Source organism: Vidua macroura, chromosome 1 (genome assembly GCF_024509145.1).
Source record: "Vidua macroura isolate BioBank_ID:100142 chromosome 1, ASM2450914v1, whole genome shotgun sequence".
NCBI classification, from domain to species: domain Eukaryota; kingdom Metazoa; phylum Chordata; class Aves; order Passeriformes; family Viduidae; genus Vidua; species Vidua macroura.
In genome coordinates, this window is record NC_071571.1 from 110,825,027 (window position 1) to 110,843,198 (window position 18,172).

The 18,172-nt window shown below is 41.0% G+C and overlaps 1 protein-coding gene across 3 annotated transcripts; it reads left to right on the forward strand.

Annotated features, from left to right (window-relative positions):
* The first annotated feature begins 6,027 nt into the window (after window positions 1-6,027).
* On the forward strand, window positions 6,028-17,596 carry RNF138 (ring finger protein 138). 3 transcript variants are annotated; one of them, XM_053985648.1, is made up of 8 exons: window positions 6,303-6,376; window positions 6,554-6,700; window positions 7,235-7,400; window positions 8,891-9,006; window positions 11,880-11,948; window positions 12,466-12,571; window positions 13,371-13,478; window positions 14,823-17,596. In XM_053985648.1, the coding sequence occupies exons 2-8, from the start codon at window positions 6,663-6,665 to the stop codon at window positions 14,889-14,891; spliced, it is 672 nt and encodes a 223-aa protein (XP_053841623.1). In that variant the 5' UTR covers window positions 6,303-6,376; window positions 6,554-6,662; the 3' UTR covers window positions 14,892-17,596. The 3 variants fall into 3 exon arrangements, with proteins under 3 accessions (XP_053841614.1, XP_053841604.1, XP_053841623.1); XM_053985639.1 differs by lacking the exon at window positions 6,554-6,700 and having other exon boundaries at window positions 6,028-6,376; window positions 11,883-11,948; XM_053985629.1 differs by lacking the exon at window positions 6,554-6,700 and having other exon boundaries at window positions 6,031-6,376.
* The last annotated feature ends 576 nt before the right edge of the window (window positions 17,597-18,172 follow it).

The following is an 18,172-nucleotide window of genomic DNA, read 5'->3' on the forward strand; positions in this document are numbered from 1 at the left end:
GCACATTAAACTGATTAATTCTAGCAACCATTGCTGATAGGAAATAATAGAGAAAGTGTATTAATTGTTTAATTGATTTTGACAGCAGAGGACAAATGTACCTATATTTTCCCCCTTCCCATCTCTCTTAGACAAGCAGGTATGCACATAATATTTAAAATTTTAGCGCTCCTGTCATTATGAGTGCTCATTGGACTACTGAAAATGTATAGTAGGTCTTATTATGGTTACAACAAACAGTTACTTATAGCCAAGTCAAAGAGCATTGTTCAGTGACTTGCCTGATTTTAAATACAGCATGTGCTATTTCTACTGCCCTAACTCAGATTTGTGTAGCATTTCTTGTGTATTCTTGTCTGGGTTTTGAAGTTATAATTTGAAAACTGCTTATGTGGTCTTATATAGGAGTCTGTCATGGTTGGAGGGTTAACTTTTTTTTTTCTAAGTTTTGATAATTTCACATAAATGGCTTCATTCTGAAGGTCCATGGAGGGAGGCTGTGAAGTCTTACTGACTCCATTTGTAGGTTTGAGGTCAACAGGGTGTAGACTTGGATCTTGATAAATGTAATTTACTTCTCTGATCATTATTTGCCATGGCATTTTAGACTCTGACTCTCACATCTCACAGAAGAAGTGCTTTAGAGAGGTTACAGACTCAAGGACCTGTAGACAAATCAACCGGCACTTCCACCATTTCTCACAGTGGGTGGGATGGGGGGAACACACTCTGTTCCCTTTAACACTGCAGCTTAGTTTTCACCACTTTAACCTTGATCATATAAGAGACAGAACCCCAAGTAAATTAAAGGAAACATTCACACAGTCTATACAGTCTGCACCTTTATATGTGTTAATGCTTTAATGTGTACAGTAGACAGGCACACCGGCTTTTACAGCAGCCTCTCCTATTTGTCTGCAGCTCCATTCCAGGAGCAGGCCAGTCTTGTGTGTATTGAGGATGATAATGCAATGCTGGAGGAAGATGACAAACAGCAGCATTTCAGATGCAACAGGATGAAACAAATTGGAACAAATCCCCCCTCTTAAAACAGCACTGGGTGTATTACCTACTGCCAAGGGCTGCATGTAAGTTTCGTTTACAGCGCAAGATGAGACTTAAAATAAGTAAAGTTGGTTAAATGAAAGCTGTTTTGAAAGGATAGCAAGAAGTGAATATTCTATTTACAATAAGAAAAAATTGAACCCTGTTCAAGAGAATGGAATCTTTTAACTAACCTCTATTCTTACTGTGTAAGTTTAAAAAAGCATGTCTGTTGCCCTGATTTTTAAGTGTTAAGTTTCTTTTATAGTTCTTTTGAAAGTTTTAAAGTTCTCATAAAACTTCTTTAACCTTCTAATAATGTTTACATATTTCTACTAGAGTTCTCAAGCACTGTTAATGGAAACAATGATTGTTTTGCATTCTTCTTTGTGGGAGGAGAGAAGTGATGGACTGTTAGTTTAACCAGTGTGGTTGGAAAGGTAACAATTTCATCCTCCAATCCACTGTCATTTTTGGAATTCTATATATTGCGAGGTCAGAAATAAAATTCTCTCTTTTTCTCTCTTAAACTCACCAAGCTTCTGTGTATTCATTTCATTTCCAATAATGACACATGTCCATTTTTTTACATGTACAGTAACATATAGAATCTTTCAAAGATGCACTTGATCTGTAAAAGATTAAAATTAATGTTCATTCACTGAAGCATATACAGCAATTAGAGCAGCTTTACTCACATGGTAACATATTAACAAGGAAACTGCCCTCTACACTTGAGGTTTTGGAATCAGAAAGTGGCTCCTTTTTAGGAAAAGAAAGGTTCAATGTGTCATGTGCCTGGGAAAGTTACTTTCCTTTTATTTGAGAACTGCCCTTGCAAAAGAAAACTCCTTAGTCAGAAAGATGGACAGTGTTGCTCCAAAGGTTTTGCAGTGTTTCTTGATATGGTGGGAAGATCTGTGTAATTAAAAAAAAAATCTAGTCTGTCAGAGCAAAGTAGCCTAAAACATAGGGGAAAAGTTATTTGATTTATGGCTTCCTGGACATCCAAAAAACTTTTTACATGTATGAAATAAGCTGTGTTGTCCTTAGTTTTGTCTGTGGCTGCCAGTGTTTGCAGATACACCTGGCAAGAGCAAAAAAGACGCCCTTGCACATGGCACCTTTTGACCTCTCTGCAGTTACACAGCTTTGTCTCTTTCCCCTTCTGCTCACATCCATCTTTGACTACTCCCACAGAACAAATCTCTGCATTTTTCATATTGGCAAGTAGATGCACTGTTGTTGCACCAGCATTGTCAAGAAAGGAACAGAATAATAGTTGTACAGATAGTATTTCTACAAAGTTGTACAATAGTTGTGCAAAGGTGATCTAAAATGTGCTTTTTGAGTGGCAGTTTACCCTTGCAAACAGTAGTTTACAAGCAGTTCTAAAAGTTTTCACTGTTGAGATTTCATTTCACAAACACATTTTATCACAAGGAATAAAAGTTGTAAGGGCCATTGGTTTCATTTAATCTAAAAAGTCTGATTTAAAATGCTCTCCTTCAAATAAATGTGTTTCATAAACTTCAGCTGCCTGATTTCTCTTTACATGTTGTTTATGTGAATGGCAAATACTACATAAGATTTACAAGGCTGGTGCCATGCTCTGTACTGCTCCATGGCACACCAGTTGTCAGCTCCAAGGTCACAGCTTTATTAAAGGATCAAGATTTACAATAATGTTAACAAGAGCATGAATGCCTTCACAGACACTTTCCTGTAGTTTACTTCCCTGAAGTCACCTGCACAATTTCTCCCCCTGCCAAAGCCACTAATCAATAAATACTGCGGTCTCCTGAAGAAAGTTCAAATGGATCTATCATGTTGCTTTAGTAATAAATCTTTGCTTTTGTTTAGCACCTGCCTTCAAAAGACATAACCTTCTTTACCTGCAGTAATTAAACTTCCTAACAGCTTTATTTGGTGATTAAAACCTGCTCCCTTTTTAAAGATTGAGAAACTGAGGCATAAGGCCATGTTTTGCTGAAGTCATACAAGAAGAGGCCATCTCTGCTGGCCTCCCATGTGCTGAGGCTGAAGGCCATGCTGCCTGTACCCCAAAGGTAGTTGTGTAGCATCTGAACTGAGGCTTCTGTAATTCCTCCATTTCATGTACTGTCACAGCCTGGCTAGGGTGTCCCTGAAGCTGATCTACAGCTGTGGTGTCATCCTCACTGACACAAGCACGTACAAGAAGCATTCTGCAGGCTACTTAGCACTTAAGGTGTAGCTCTGTGTCTTCTTCTGGCTGTCTCTGCAGTGCTGATGAGGTTGCTGCCACCAACTGCTGCTAGTCACCCACTCAGATTGAATGGTCTGGCTTCCTGCTCCATTCCATAGATGATACAACTTCCTGAAGGGTGGTTGTAGTCAGGTGGGGTTTGGTCTCTTTCACCAGGCAGCAACTGACAGAAAAAGTGGTCACAGTCTCAAGCTGCGTCAAGGTTAGATATTAGGAAATTTTTTTTCATGCAAAGGGTGATAAAGTACTGGAATTGTCTGCCCGGGGAGGTGGTGGAGTCACCATCCCTGGATGTGTTTAAAAAAAGACTGGATGTGGCACTCGGTGCCATGGTTTAGTTGAGGTGTCAGGGAACAGGTTGGACTTGATGATCTTGAAGGTCTCTTCCAACCTTGTGATTCTGTGATTCTGTGTGTGATTCTGTAGTCAATCACTTTAAACAGTAGGAGGTTTTGCCAGCCTGTGAACCGCCCAGATAACCCTTAGCAGCAGGGACAAGAGCAGGATAGCAGTAATGTCCTGAGCTAGCACAGCCATGATTAACAGAGGACAACTTACCATAGCATCTCAAATCCCAGGCCTGTCTTCCCCTGGGAGATCCCTGCCCAAGGAGTTCTGCCTTTTCTACCAGATTTTCTCCCAACTTGAAGCATGGGCTGCAAATATCCCAGCCCAGGCAACTTATTTCACTTTGGGCCAAAGGCTTTGGAAGTGCTTCCTTTGAGAGTTCCAGAACCCTTGGTACTTAGAGGCATGCAAATTTTGTCTCCATGTGGTCTAAAAAGAAGGTATTCAGGGCAGTGATTGGCTTTTGTTGCGCGGTATCTGCTCTCTGTTAGGAAGATACTAACATTAATAGCTAATAGTCATTGTGACAGATACTGAACAAGAACACAGAGCCAGCATCCTTCACAGAATCACAGAATGGTCCATCTCTCATCTTCATCTGAAGAGAGACCTTAGTTTCAGCTTCAGCTTCACGCCTGCAGGTCCCTCTCCCCTCCAAACCATGAGCCCAGATGGCGTCATAGGCATTGCCTCTTGCTGCTGATCACTAGCAGCCACAAGAACCAGCTCTGATGGATGTGTAAAGCATTTAGGCTTTCATTCAGTTTTGAAATGCTGGAGTCTGAAAGCATATGTGAACCACTGCTCTTAATGTTTTGCACTCTCTCTTTCCTGAAAGTCTAACACCAGGCCAAAGAGAGAGGGGGATCTCTGCACCTAGAGATCTTCTCTGAACATCTCACTGTGGTACAGACAGCTGCAGTCAAGGACACAGGGGAAACCAAGATGAAGGATCCATTTTCTCTCAGTCCTGGCACTGGAACAGGTTGCCCAGAGAAGCTGTGGATGCTCCGTTCCTGAAAGTGTTCAAGTCCAGGTTTGGATGGAGCTCTGAGCAACCTGGACTAGTGAAAGGTGTCCCTGCCCAGGGCAGAGCAGATGGAACTAGATTATCTTTAAGGTCCCTTCCAACCCAAACCATTCTATAATCTCTGAGCAAAAAAAGACCAGGCCGAGTCTGAATGTTAAGATTTATTATGATCACAACCATCACAAATTAATATAGTTGATATACTCTCTACAAATCTGTTTCTTTTGAAAGCATTTTCAACATTTTAGGTTTTGTTTATATGCCAAGAGTTATGTTCAGATGAACTCAGTGCTAGATGTGCTTAACAGGTCCAAAGCCTTCTCTACCTGGAGAAGTCTGTTGGCATCAGTATACAGCTAGATAGATATTCTTTAAAGTTCTTATTCTGGAAGAAAAACACAGTCATACCACTGAATTAAGATGATGATAACGATGATGATTAATATTATTGTCAGGATTATTCAGGAGGCTGAAAACCTGCCCCAGCTCTCAGTAATACCACTAAAACTACTCCATAAAATCATCACTAGTGCCAGTCACAAAATTCTAGCATCAATTAGGTTGGAGAAGACCTCTGAGATTATCGAATCCAACCTATGACCGAACACCACCAAGTCAGCCATAGCACAGCACTAAGTGCCATATTCCATCTTTTCTTAAACACCTCCAGGAATGCTGATGCCATCACCTCCCTGGGAAGCCCATTCCAATGTTTAATCACTCTGAAGAAATTCCTCCTGATGTCCAACCTAAACCTCCTCTGGCATAGCTCGAGGCTAATTCCTCCAGTCCTGTCACTCGTTAATCGGGAGAAGAGACCGATCCCCACCTGGCTACACCCTCCTTTCAGATCAAGAGCGATAAGGAGCCTCCTTTTCTCCAAGATAAACAACCCCAGCTTCCTCAGCCGCTCCTCACTGGTGCTCCAGACCCCTCACCAGCTCTGCTGCCCTTCTCTGGACTCGCTCCAGCACCTCAATGCCCTTCCTGGATTGAGGGGCCCAGAACTGAACACAGAATTCGAGGCGCGGCCTGATGGGTGCCGTGTACGGGGGAGGGGGACGATTCCATCTAGAAATAACCCAGAGCCTGAGCGGTGCCATCGGGCAGGTCAGTGAGCGCTGCTGCGGCGCGGAAGGGCGGCGGGGCGGGCGCAGCGCGGTGGGCGGAGCGGGGAAGCCTCACGGACAGGGCGGAGCGGGGGCCGTGTCGTAGCAGCCCCGCCGGGCCGGGAGCCGATCGCCATGGAAACCCCGGCCCCGCCCCTGCCCCCCCGGGTGCCGCCGGGAGCGCGGCCGGAGCTGCCGGGTCCCTCCTCCCCGGGCAGCGCCAGGTAGAGCGCGGGGCGGGGGCCGCTCCGGGCCGGGCGGGAGGAGCCGCGAGGGGCGGCGGGCGGAGCGCAGGCCGGGCTCGTTCCGCTGCCCCGCCGCAGCCCGGCCTGGATCCCACCCGGCTCCGGTGCCCCCAGCCATCCATTCTCCGACCCCCGGCAGCGTCCCCCGGGAGCGAAGCGGGGCCGGGCTCTCCTCAGCCCGCTAGGGCGGGGCTTGTTCGTCGTCCCCGATCCTGGCGGAGAGGCCCGTACGTGTTGCCATGGCCGAGGGGGCCGCGGCGGCCCCGGCGTGCTTCAGCGAGGACGATTTTTACTGCCCGGTGTGCCAGGAGGTGTTCAAAACGCCCGTGAGGACCGCCAACTGCCAGCACGTGTGGGTATCCCGACCCCCCGCTCCTTCCCAAGCCTTTTCCTCGCCTCCTCAGGCTCTCCGCCTTGTGCTCCTCAGCTCCCCCCGCTCCCGGCGCACGGACCCTCGGCCTGGAGACGCTGGCGGTGAGGATGCGAGCCCAGTGCTGCTCCAGCCTCCCCTCGCCTCTTTCTTTTGTAGCCGACGAGGACCGGTCATTTAGGAGAAGCCCCCCCACCTCCCCGGGTGTCTGGTCGGCGGTGGGGGAGTGTTGCTGTGCTGTCTGAGCTAACTCGCGGTTTTTAACTTCATGGTTTTCCCCGTTCCTTTTCGAACAAGGACGGTAGTGTGAGTTGTTCTCTCTTTTCAGTTCATCTATTCAGCGTTTTTTTTTTCCAGAGGGACGTTTGATTACAACGTGCTACTTTGTAGAAAAGCAAAATAGCTTTGGCAGCTGGTGCGTAAGGAAGGAGAGCTGCAAAAGCTGGTGACCTGAGGTCTCTGGAAACGCATGCTGAATGAAGCTTTGCAGTGGTTTTGGCTCTGCTTAAGGACAATAAACAGGAGTTACGCTGATAAGATTGTCCAAAATCACGTGCTTGCTGCACATTTCATATCTCATTAGTGATCAATCTGGTATGCAGCTCGGTAATACCAGTCAATAAATAAAAAGAGTAGAATGCATTGCCAAGCTCCCCTGATTTCCATATTCATCATAAGCACCATTATTTCGTGTTTCTTTTAAATGTCAACCTTTGTATTTGGTAAACTGTTACTCTGATACTTTTTTTTTTTTTTTTCCTAACAATCGTCCAGCTCTCTTCAAGGACAAAGTATCTAACTCTGTATATTTTGTGTGTTTGTGGTAACTTTTCTATTTAGGTTTTGCAGGAAGTGCTTCTTGACAGCTATAAGAGAAAGTGGAACACATTGTCCTCTCTGCCGAGGAAGCGTGACTAAAAAAGAAAGAACGTATCCCAAAAGGGCTCTAGATGTTGAAAACAGTATGAAGAAAGCTTCTGGGGGCTGTAGATGCTGTGAGAAGCAGGTAGAGTAAAACTTTAAAAAAAGTTGAATAAATTTTTCATGTTTTTGTCCAGACACGCCTTTACTGTGTGTCATTCTCATCTTGGAGCTGAAGAGCCTATAGCAATTTGAACTTAGCTTTGTATGGCTTGTGCATATACTGGGCATGCAGTGCCTGCTAGCTGTACCTAACAGGTGTAAAGTGAAAGAGCATCTTGAATTGTCAGTAACGGCATTTTAAGTGCCAGTTTTTCCTGAAAAGATGGAAAAAATTGATACAGCTATAAAACTGGCAAAAGGAAAGTTAAGGAGCTGAACATGGCAATTGCAGATATATGGAAAACCTCAGAAACTCTCAGTATGGAAATGCAACTTCTTCAAGCTGCTATGAAATTTAATTTAAAACTAAAATATGTGAGTTGATTAGTTGCAGTGCCCACATGATCAATCATGTGTAATTTCCTCCTACCCCATCAGTCCTTTTACATTCCTTTCATTTCCTTTCTAAAGGGATCATTATTTTTGGAACACTAGGTGGAATCTTGACCCTCAATGAAACTAAGAGTTATGTCTCTTTTGATATAAACAGATGCAGGATTTCAGCCACACTTTTTGTTTATAACGAAATGCATCAAATCCAGGTAGTCTTTATGTTGGTTTCATTTCACTTGGGACTTCTGCCAGTGTGAAAATCAGCACTAATGGAGCCCTCAGCTGCTTGCATTGTTCACATGATTCATTGAGATAAAAAGTGTGGAAAAAGAAACTGATAGCAAGTTGGTAAACTGGACAGAAGAACCAAACAGAATAACTTCAATGGAATTTAGGCACAGGCATGTGAGATACGATCTTGTTCAGCCTCTAGACCTGTGAGCACCTTCTGAGAGTGCTGTTGGAGCTGAAATTCATGGGCATGTCCAACTCAGCTGTCTTCTGACAAATCTAAGCAACTCATTCTCTTGTTTTGATTTAAAGGTCAGTAGGCAGCCTTAAGTTGATGATCATTCACCTATTTGTTTCCCTCCCCTGCCAATGAGTAAACACACCTAATACAAAAAGGAAATGTTTCTTGCATGAGGTAACAGCAGGCCAGAGAAGACTGAAGTAGCAGTGGTGCTTATCCCATCCTCACAGCCACTCTCTGTTATAGCTCATCACCTATTGATCCTGGATCTGGGAGGTGTCGTACCAATGACTTTGTTTCAATTAAATGGTGTTTACTTGCGTCTTTCATCCTTGAAAGAGCTCTCAGATGTCCAGCAGCTTGAGTGACAATGTTCTCCAGTCTCACGGAGTGAGACTCACTGGCTCTGAGGAGAGAGGAATTGGAGATGTCCTGTTGGTGAAGAAAGTGTTCATGCTCAAAAGGGAGACAAAAGTTCTAGTTTCTGCTGCACACGAGGTCTAAATGATTCCTGCATGCATTGCTTTCTGTTGGCAGAATTATATCTTCCTTCTACCTATCCCTGGATTGTTTAGTATGATTTCAGTAATTTGGCATTTTATTTTCAGGTTAGATTTTCATGGATGAGACAACATTATAAAACGTGTAAGAAGTATCAGGATGAATATGGTGTTTCTTCAATTATGCCAAACTTACAGATTTCCCAAGATGCAACAGGGAACAGGTAATCAGGGTGTTCTATGTGTAACAGTGCATCTTCTTTCCCCACCCCCCTCCCCCCAATGGAAAGTATTTTTTTCCAGGGCATTTCTTCTTTTTGCATTTATTACTATCCATATTTTGTGTTTCAAAATAAGAGTTTTTCCAGGTCTTTTTCTCTACTCTTAGCAGACAGAAGAAAACCTTTCTGCATGATGGCTTTGAAATGTCTTCTAGAGACTCTCCTAAAAAGTATTTAATATTTGTAGCTTGCTTTCCTTGCCTTGACAGCATTTGAGCGGCTTACTTTGTAACATATTTCATAATATTTACCTCTGGAGAAGTTCCTGTCTATTTTTATTCCCCCTCCCCTTTCCGAAGTTTATTTTAGTGGGTATCCTATTTCAAAACATTACTGTGCAAGCTTTTGCTTTCTGATTGAATTTATTTTGAACAGATCTCTTATGAAATATATAAGGAATTCCAGTATGTTGCACACCATAAAATCAAATGACGCTTGCCATTTGTTTTCAGGCAGTAAAGCTAACCTTTTTTTTCATATAGTCTCATTGATGGTAGGGGTTGGGGATTTTTGTTATTTTTGAAAAGCGTTTTATATGTCCATTTCACAGAGCTTTATTATATATATCCTTTTTTTTTTTTTTTGCCATTGATTTTCTATTTTTAGCAGTCTGAACTTCTCTGTGTTTGGTTTTCAACCCATCAGTCTATTGAAAGTTGAAGCTGTTACTGGAATTAGCTGCAGCAATGTTTCACCAAAGTGTCTCAATATTCTGGTATCACTATTTATGCAGTTTGTCACAGTAGAATACCTGTGATTATAATATCACAGAAGTATAAAAAAATTTACCATTACTGTATTTGACTGTAAATATTCATGTTCTTAGCATGTCTGTACACTTTCTTCTGGCTTAGCAAGAGGTGCATATATGGTCAAATTTACTTTCTAAAATATTCTTCTGCTTTACTCTTCCTTTAGGAAAAAAGTTTATTTTGTGCTCAGCATAAGAAAACTTACCTTGTTGTAGTTAAAAGTTGCAAATTATTTGTGTGACTACATGGCAGTTAAAGGCCTTTTACTAAGTCAGAAAACTTAGAAAGTGCTACCTGTCTTACATTCATATAGTTCATAATGCTTTCATAATACTTGGCTGTCACATGCATTGCCAATCTTGTTGACTAAATGTTTGTTGTATTATATACCATTTTCCTGTAAAGTTGTGTAGTGTGCCACCAAGCATCACCATGGTGATTAAATTATCCAGAGAGGTCCCAGTTGATTGGAAATTAGCAAATGTAATGCCCATCTACGAGAAGGATCAGAAGGCTGATCCAGGGATCTACAGACCTGTTAGACTGACCTTGGTGTATGGGGGAAGGTCATGGAGCAGATCATCCTGAGTGTCATCACGTGGCATGTGCAGGACTACTTGGGAATCAGGTCCAGCCAACATGGGTTTGCAAAAGTCAGGTGCTGGTTGACCAACTTCATCTCCTTCTATGACCAAGTGACCAGCATAGTAGATAAGGGAGTGACTGTGGATGGTGTCTATCTAGACTTCAGGAACACATTTTACACCATCCCACTGTATTCTTCTGGAGAAGCTGGCAGCCTATGGCTTGGACAGGTGTGCTCTGGGTGAAAAAAAATGACTGGATGGCCAGGCCCAGAGGGAGGTGGTAAATGTAGTTACATCCAGTTGGCCCCTGGTCACCAGTGGTGTTCCCCAGGGTTCAGTTTGGGGCCACTCCTGTTTAACACCTTTATTGATGATTTGGATGAGGGGATTGAGTGCTGCCTCAGTGAGTTTGCAGATGACAGCAAGTTGGGTGGGAGTGTTGATCTGCTGGAGGGCAGGAAGGCTCTGCATGGGCATCTCGATAGGCTGAATCAGTGGGCTGAGGCCAGTGGTGTGAGGTTCAGTAAGGCCAGGTGCTGGGTCCTGCACTTATGTCACAGTAGCCTCAGGCAGTGCCACAGGCTGGGGGAGGAATGACTGGAAATCGACCCAATGGAAAAGGAGCTGAAGGTGCTGGTTGACAGAGCTTGAGCCATGATCCTGCAGTGTACCCAGGTGGCTGAGAAGACCAGTGGCATCCTGGCCTCTATCAGAAACAGTGTGGCCAGCAGGATCGGGGCAGTGATTGTCCCCTGGTACTTAGCACCAGTCAGGCCTCACCTCGAATCCTGTGTTCAGTTCTGGGCCCCCTGAATCTGGGAAGGACATTGAGGTGATAGAGTGAGTTCAGAGAAGGGCAGTGGAGTTGGTGAAGGGTCTGGAGCATAAGTCCTATGGTGAGCAGCTGAGGGAGCTGGGGTTGTTTATCTTAGAGAAAAGGAGGCTCAGGGAAGGCCTCATTGCTGCAGTTACCTCAGAGGAGGTTGCAGTGAGGTGAGGGTCAGTTTCTTCTGCCATGTCTTGAAGTGAAAGAACGAGGTGAAATGGCCTCACCATTTACATGGGGAGGTTCAGATTAGATAGTAGAAACTTTTTTTTTTACTGAGACCATGGTCAGGCATTGCAATAAATTGCCCAGGGTGGTGATGGAGTCACTGCCTGTGGAGGTGTTCAAGTGGTGTCTGGATGTAGCACTTGGGGATATGATTTAGTGGTGATTATGGTGGTGCTAGGTTGACATTTGGACAGACTATCTTGAAGGTTTCTTTCAGCCTTGGTAATTCTGTAAATACTGAGATATACCTTGATCCAAAGGAAAACTTGTGAGGGTTAGGATATGTGCCATTGTATGTTGCCTTGGAATTCATAGGACTTAATGCCTATTCCCCCCCACCTCTGTTACTGTTAAACTTTTAAAATGTTGATAGTTGAGTAAATAATCTGAAGTTTCATTGTTTTTTGTTTCCTTCATTTAAAGTAGCAGGAGTGATGCAATATCTGATACTGGTGAGATGGCTAACAATCAAATACGTCAAGGGGAAACAAGGTAGGTTGCTTACTTGTCTATAGTTGTTATTAGAATAGATTCTGATAGTCACAGTGCAAACTTCTGCTAATGCAAAAACCAAAACACAAAAAAAACCCACACAAAAACACCAGGAGCTGTATTTATAGAATCGTGTAGTTTCTTGTACACTTGTATCTGTTTGTTAGAATTTGGGTATTTTAGTATGTATTTAAAGGATTTGCTCTAAAAGGTGATACAAGAAAGCAAAACCAGGGTGTAGCTGCAGTGGGAACAAAAGAAGCCCAAGTCTCAGAAGAGTGTATTTAGGCATACTAATTGTATGACAGCAAGTTGGGTACTAATGTACTTCCAAACTGCAATGTGGTAGTAGCACTGGGACTCCTTTAGATCTGCTAATATGTCAGTGGAGGTGTGGGGTTTTTTTTTGTTGTTATCAAAGCAAAGGAAAACAATGATAGCTTAATTTGTATGCTTTCTTAACACTGCTTCTGAAACTCTTCTTTTCTGTTTAATACTCTTGTATTTCTGTTTACAGTGGACACCCAACCTTCAAATGCCCCCTGTGTCAGGAAGCCAATTTTACCAGACAGCGCTTGCTGGATCACTGTAATAATAGACATCTTTATCAGATCGTTCCTGTGGTAAGTAGAGCTGTTTATGTATGTTTCTTAAGCTACTTTCATTGTAATTATGTGGACAATTTAAACTGTGCAGTCGCTACTCCATATCTGTACCAATCACTGTGGTCTGAGAAAGACAGACAATATCCTTCATGCAGTGCATTTAAATTGAGGAGTGACTTTGATGTGAAAATGTTTCATGTTCAGCAGGCTGGTTCTAAGGCATTTCTGACTTAGTTGTCTCATTTATCTTGGTGTGAAACAGGCTCAGTTTTTTGAGCCTTCTTTATTTAGTAGTTCAGGTCTGTTTCTATAGAATCCCATTTTGTAACATAACTACTGTTTCATGTGAAACCCACAGTTACTTGAAAAGTAATCCAAGGTAACCAAAGGGTCTGCAGGAGAAAAATCTCTTTGGTTTTTCTATTATTTTCACCTGTATAGGGTGTGTTATTTTTTTCTTTTGGCTTACTTGATCAGCTTAACTGTATGAAAAATCTCCCAAACAATAAGTATGAAGCTTTCTTTTCTAAAGAAGTAGTCACTTTCTTTTCTAAATTTACTCAAGACAGATATGATAATCTTTCACTCCAAAGAGAAGCACTTTAGAAATTGACCAAATTGAAATGTAGTTTTTGAATATTACACAATTGAGGAAAAGCACACTTAGCAGTATGATTTCATGTTAGTGTCTTACTGTATTTTGGTAGTGGTTGAGTAATAGACTAGTTATTCCTGTAGAACATGTCTTTGATGCATTCTTTATTGCCAATAACTTTTTTTTTTCATTCTGTCTCTTCCCTTCCCCCTCCAAATTCAGATCTGTCCTATTTGTGTATCTCTTCCTTGGGCAGATACTAACCAGGTTACTAGAAATCTCGTTAGCCATCTAAATCTAAGACACCGGTTTGACTACGGAGAATTTGTGGTAAGCTTTTTCTTCTTTGATGTGTGGAGAAATAAATGGTAACTTTTTTCCTAAAAATCAAAATGCCAAATAAAAATTTTGTGCTTGACATGTGCTCTGGACATGCTGTGTTCCTGTTCTGTATGGAACTCAGAAGCAGACCTGTCTGTTCTTAAACTTCGATATCAACATGTAGTGCTACTGGGAATAGGTGTTGTCAATAGTCAAAACTGCTCCAAGCTGATGAGTTCAGTCTTTGGCTTAGTGTTCTCAGTTAGAACAGTTTATTACTGCTGTTTCCAGGGGAAATAAAATAGATGCTACTCTTTTTATGGACATTATTGACCTTATAAAGCAGAAATTGTGAAGTTATATTCTCAGGACTCAATGTGCAGCTTGACTAGCTGGTATTGCTGCTACAACTGCTCTTCCTGTATGTGGTGAGGGAGACTGAAAAAGAGATGTGTCACTTAATCAGTGTTTAGGTTGCCTCTTTTCAGGCTCTCTTTAAGTAAATGACCTTAAGTAGATGAAGAACTACATACACAGATATAGTCAGTGGCTAATATGTAAGTCAAGCCAAACATTTGGGTTCTGCATGTGGGATCAGAGAGCTGGAGAGTTTGTGGCTTTTTCTACAGAGCTTGACAGGCTTTGGGGTGTGCAGCAGGTATAGTAGTTGAATCACAGTCTCACTGGATCAGGATGGCAAAGATGATGTATCTTGTCCTTTGAGTTGAGTGAGCTGTGATAAAGGCCTGAAGAGCTAGGGTTTGAAAGGAGGAATTGGGCTCTTCACCATGAGTGCATGTATGATGACCTGAAACTGGTGATAGGAATTCTGATTTGGGAAAACTGACAGAATTGCACTTAGAAGATTCATCACTCTGGCATATTAAGAACCTGGAGGATATTCCTGCAAAAAGTAGCAGACTTTTGTGTTCTGTGTTTGCTTTCCCATGTTAGGCAATGTATTCTCAACAATCTCTGATTACTGTTGTCTGGGGATCCCATTTTGGTTTTATTAATGGAGGATGTTATGGCTGGTTAGAAGCCCTGTTAAAAGAATGGCGTGACACAGTCAGCTTTCCTGAGCTGGCTGTTCTGTAATGCAATTGAGCCAGGGAGAGACGATGGACCCTTCTGCTTAATGAGCCATGTCCCACTCTTCTGATTCTTCTCATGTGTCTCTTGGTACTTGGTAGAATAAAAGATTCTGTGCAATAGAAGCAGTCATCTAGTAGCATAGAGTCTTTGTCTAGGTGCCATTTCCTATGTAAAAACATAGCAGATGAATGATTAAACTAATGACTATGCTATATCTTAAGTGTTTGTCCATTTTGATGATGTTTTCATTTTGTTTAGAATCTTCAGCTTGATGAAGAAGCCCAATACCAAAATGCAGTTCAAGAATCCTGTCATGTGAACTTTTAAAGTAGAGCCCCCTTCATCTTCATACTGATTATCTGAGAGAAAAATTACTTTATTCTGTTGGTGATCTGAAAGGTATATTAATAAAAATGTTGTTCAGTACACACTTTTTGGGCTAAGCTTCTTTCCACACTCGTAAGGACTTCTGATTTTGCTGAAACTCAGGCTTGACATCTTGACTGAGTTCTGCCCCTGTGGAATTAGGGACATTTTTCTAACTTCTCACTCTTGTCTTGATTTTCTCTAACTTTTACTACTCTGTTAATTACATGTTCATATGATTAATGTAGAATGTTTTAATTCAACAAAATCAACTTCGAAAGTATCTTTAGAAAGACATGCAATATAATCATTGCATGTTGCACTATTGGGTTTCCTCAAGTTCAGCTCTCTTCTAAGGTATCTTATGAGATGATAATTTATTTTTTTTCTCTTCCTGCCAAGGACAGGCATTTGTCCTGCCAAGGACTAATTTTATTTTGATGTTGTGATTTGTTTTTTACTATTGCTATGTGACTGAAAATAACAACAGCTTAAAATATTAAAAAATTTCTTTTCTATAGATCAACAATGCAGAGCAGGGCTTTTTTCACCTTTCATTGAGAAAGAATGATGCCATTGCCTAGGAATAACTAAATCTATTTTTTCCTCTTTGGGAATAACTAAAATAGAATGCTTGCATACTAATATGATGAGGCGTATTCTCTGTACTCCTAAGGAAGACTACATATTTTCTGAGCAATTCAAGATGACATGCAAAAGGTATACTTTTTTGGGCTCTTGCTGGAGCGTTTTAAGAACTTCTAGTTTTGCATTTGGAATTGAAGTTTTGGTCTGTCCTGTCTTTCATGGAAGTCTGTGTAGCTAAATAACTAAACCGGCTTCACACCTACAAAAACTTTGTATTTTTGTAAAGCTGTTCAAAACTTGTACATCTCCTGCATCTGAAGGCTGCAAAAAACTGTTGAGAAGAAAAAAACTTGCTCTAAAATAGTGACCAACATATTTTAAGAGTTCCTGTTCTGGATTTCCACCTTCCCAGCAAGAACATCATTAAAATTGGAGAAAACAGTAATAATGCAATTTTGAATTTAAATGGAAAATCAATTTGTAAAAACTTTAGGATGTTTTCTATAATACTAAAAGGGAGAAGGAGAAAGAAGGCTGCACAGCATACATTTTTGAGTTTTAAATAGAGAGTGTTCTGAACATACACCTGTTAGGACTGACTGCATTCCGTGTTTCTATCACGCATTGTCAAGCTATTGTTATTAATGAGCATTGCATATGTGGTGGAAAACATCCCCTTTTTTTCTGCAGCCAAAGTACAGTCTACTCTTGTGGCCTGCCTCCCTGTGCCTTTCCAAACAGAGGTTTTGATTATTCTTTAAATGCTGAGATATTTCATATTCCAAAACTGGTAAGGTTGAAATGCCTCATTTTACAATGTAATGTGTTTCAGAACTGAAAGTTCTAATTTACTGAGTGTTGGAACTAACCCACTATACATTTTAACTTGCCTTTTCTATCTTAATTTTTTTGAGTGTAAAACATAACTGAAGGCATTGCTGGCTAAAATTCAGAGAAAGTTGTCTATTTCAGAAATAGCTGTCTATTTCAAAAACCTTGTCTGAAGCTTATATACTTTCTTATAACTACATTTTTTGCATTTTGTTACTGTCTCACTACAGTATTTTGACAGCAGACCACACTTGGAACTTGTATTCCAATTTCCCTGTTTGCCCCCATATATGTCTGTATATTCTCACTTGTCTGTCAGCTCTGGTGCTTGTGCAACCACATACTGATTTGGAGTGGTTCATTAAGCCAACAGAAAAAAAAAGTAGATTTTTACTTTTGCTCAGTAAAGCCATCTATTAAACAGTGCCCTTATACAGAAAAGAATGTCAAGGTACTTGATGATGAAGTTTTACCTTTTTAAAATAAAACCACATAGTATGGTGATTTATTACTGCATACATTTCCTAAGGAGTTTAACAGTTAGATGTAAGTCTAGTTAACTTTTTTAGATTCAACAAAATGTTTATATGATCTGGCAATAAATGCCTACAGCCAATACAGATTCTGAATGCCTCATGGACCCTGGAACTAGTTATTTCTATTACTTGAATATATCTTGGGAATTGCGAGTGAAATGACATCTCTTTTAAAACTCTGGGAAATAATTTTTTCTATAGCAATAATTAGTTGTCACTTGATGCATAGTTGCTGAGCATTTTAGTCATGCTTAAATGTTGAGAGACTTGAATACACATTTTAAAGCAACAAGTGTGTATTAATGCAATACAAAAAAACCTTTCAAAATGTTTATCCTCTTTATTTAAAATCTGTATTGGCAGGTGCTGTCTTGCTTAGGATTTTGTACTTTTGATATTAAGAGATTGCATCCAATACATCCACTAGGTTAATGTTTAATGAAAATTAAATTATTTGAATATGTTGCTGCTGGTCATGATCTTTCTCACTGAAACTCAGACATGCGCAAAAAGCTGTGCATTTGTGATGGGTGATGCCCAAAACCTGAAATCTTTACGAGAAGATTGCTTCTTAACAATGTTTTCATGTTCACGTTGCATTATGTATGGTTTCAATGTATTATGTTTGAATTGTACCTTCTGGGTTTTTTCCTATTAAAGTATTTTATTTTCTATTTGTCTTTTTGTTGCATAATAAAGATGATCAATTCACTTGGTGCTACTTCTTCCTTTTCACATGCTTTCTAAAACTTAAATATGTGATCAGTTGTATGTCTACACACTTTTGAGTTATTGGAACGGTGTATATGCTGCTAGAATGATATGTGACTGGTGATGCATCTGTGAGCTGAGACAAGATACTTTATATCATACCTTGGGTAATTCCAGCAAGCAGAAAAGATTATAGGTTGGCCCAAATCTGCTTTGTGCATATTTTCTTGTTTCCATGTTTGTTTGTTGTTCACGTGTTCCATGTAATGTTAATAGAGAAATAACACCCTAAAATGAGATGGGAAGAGGTATGTAACACTTGGGGTCATGAACAAATCTTGTTATTTAAAGGTAGGTTTTCTGAGAAGATTTAATGCTTTTCTGAAGTAAGAATTTCCAGTAAATTTGGGCTGGTTACAAGTTTTAACCAGCTAAGTGGCAGCTAGATGATTTATCCTTCTGCCCTTTCTTCTTGTGCTGAAAAAAACTTTGGTTATTTCTTGTGCTTTCGCATTCTAAGGACACACAGATACAGTAATAAAATTGACTTAACATATTACTTTAAATGACAGAAAT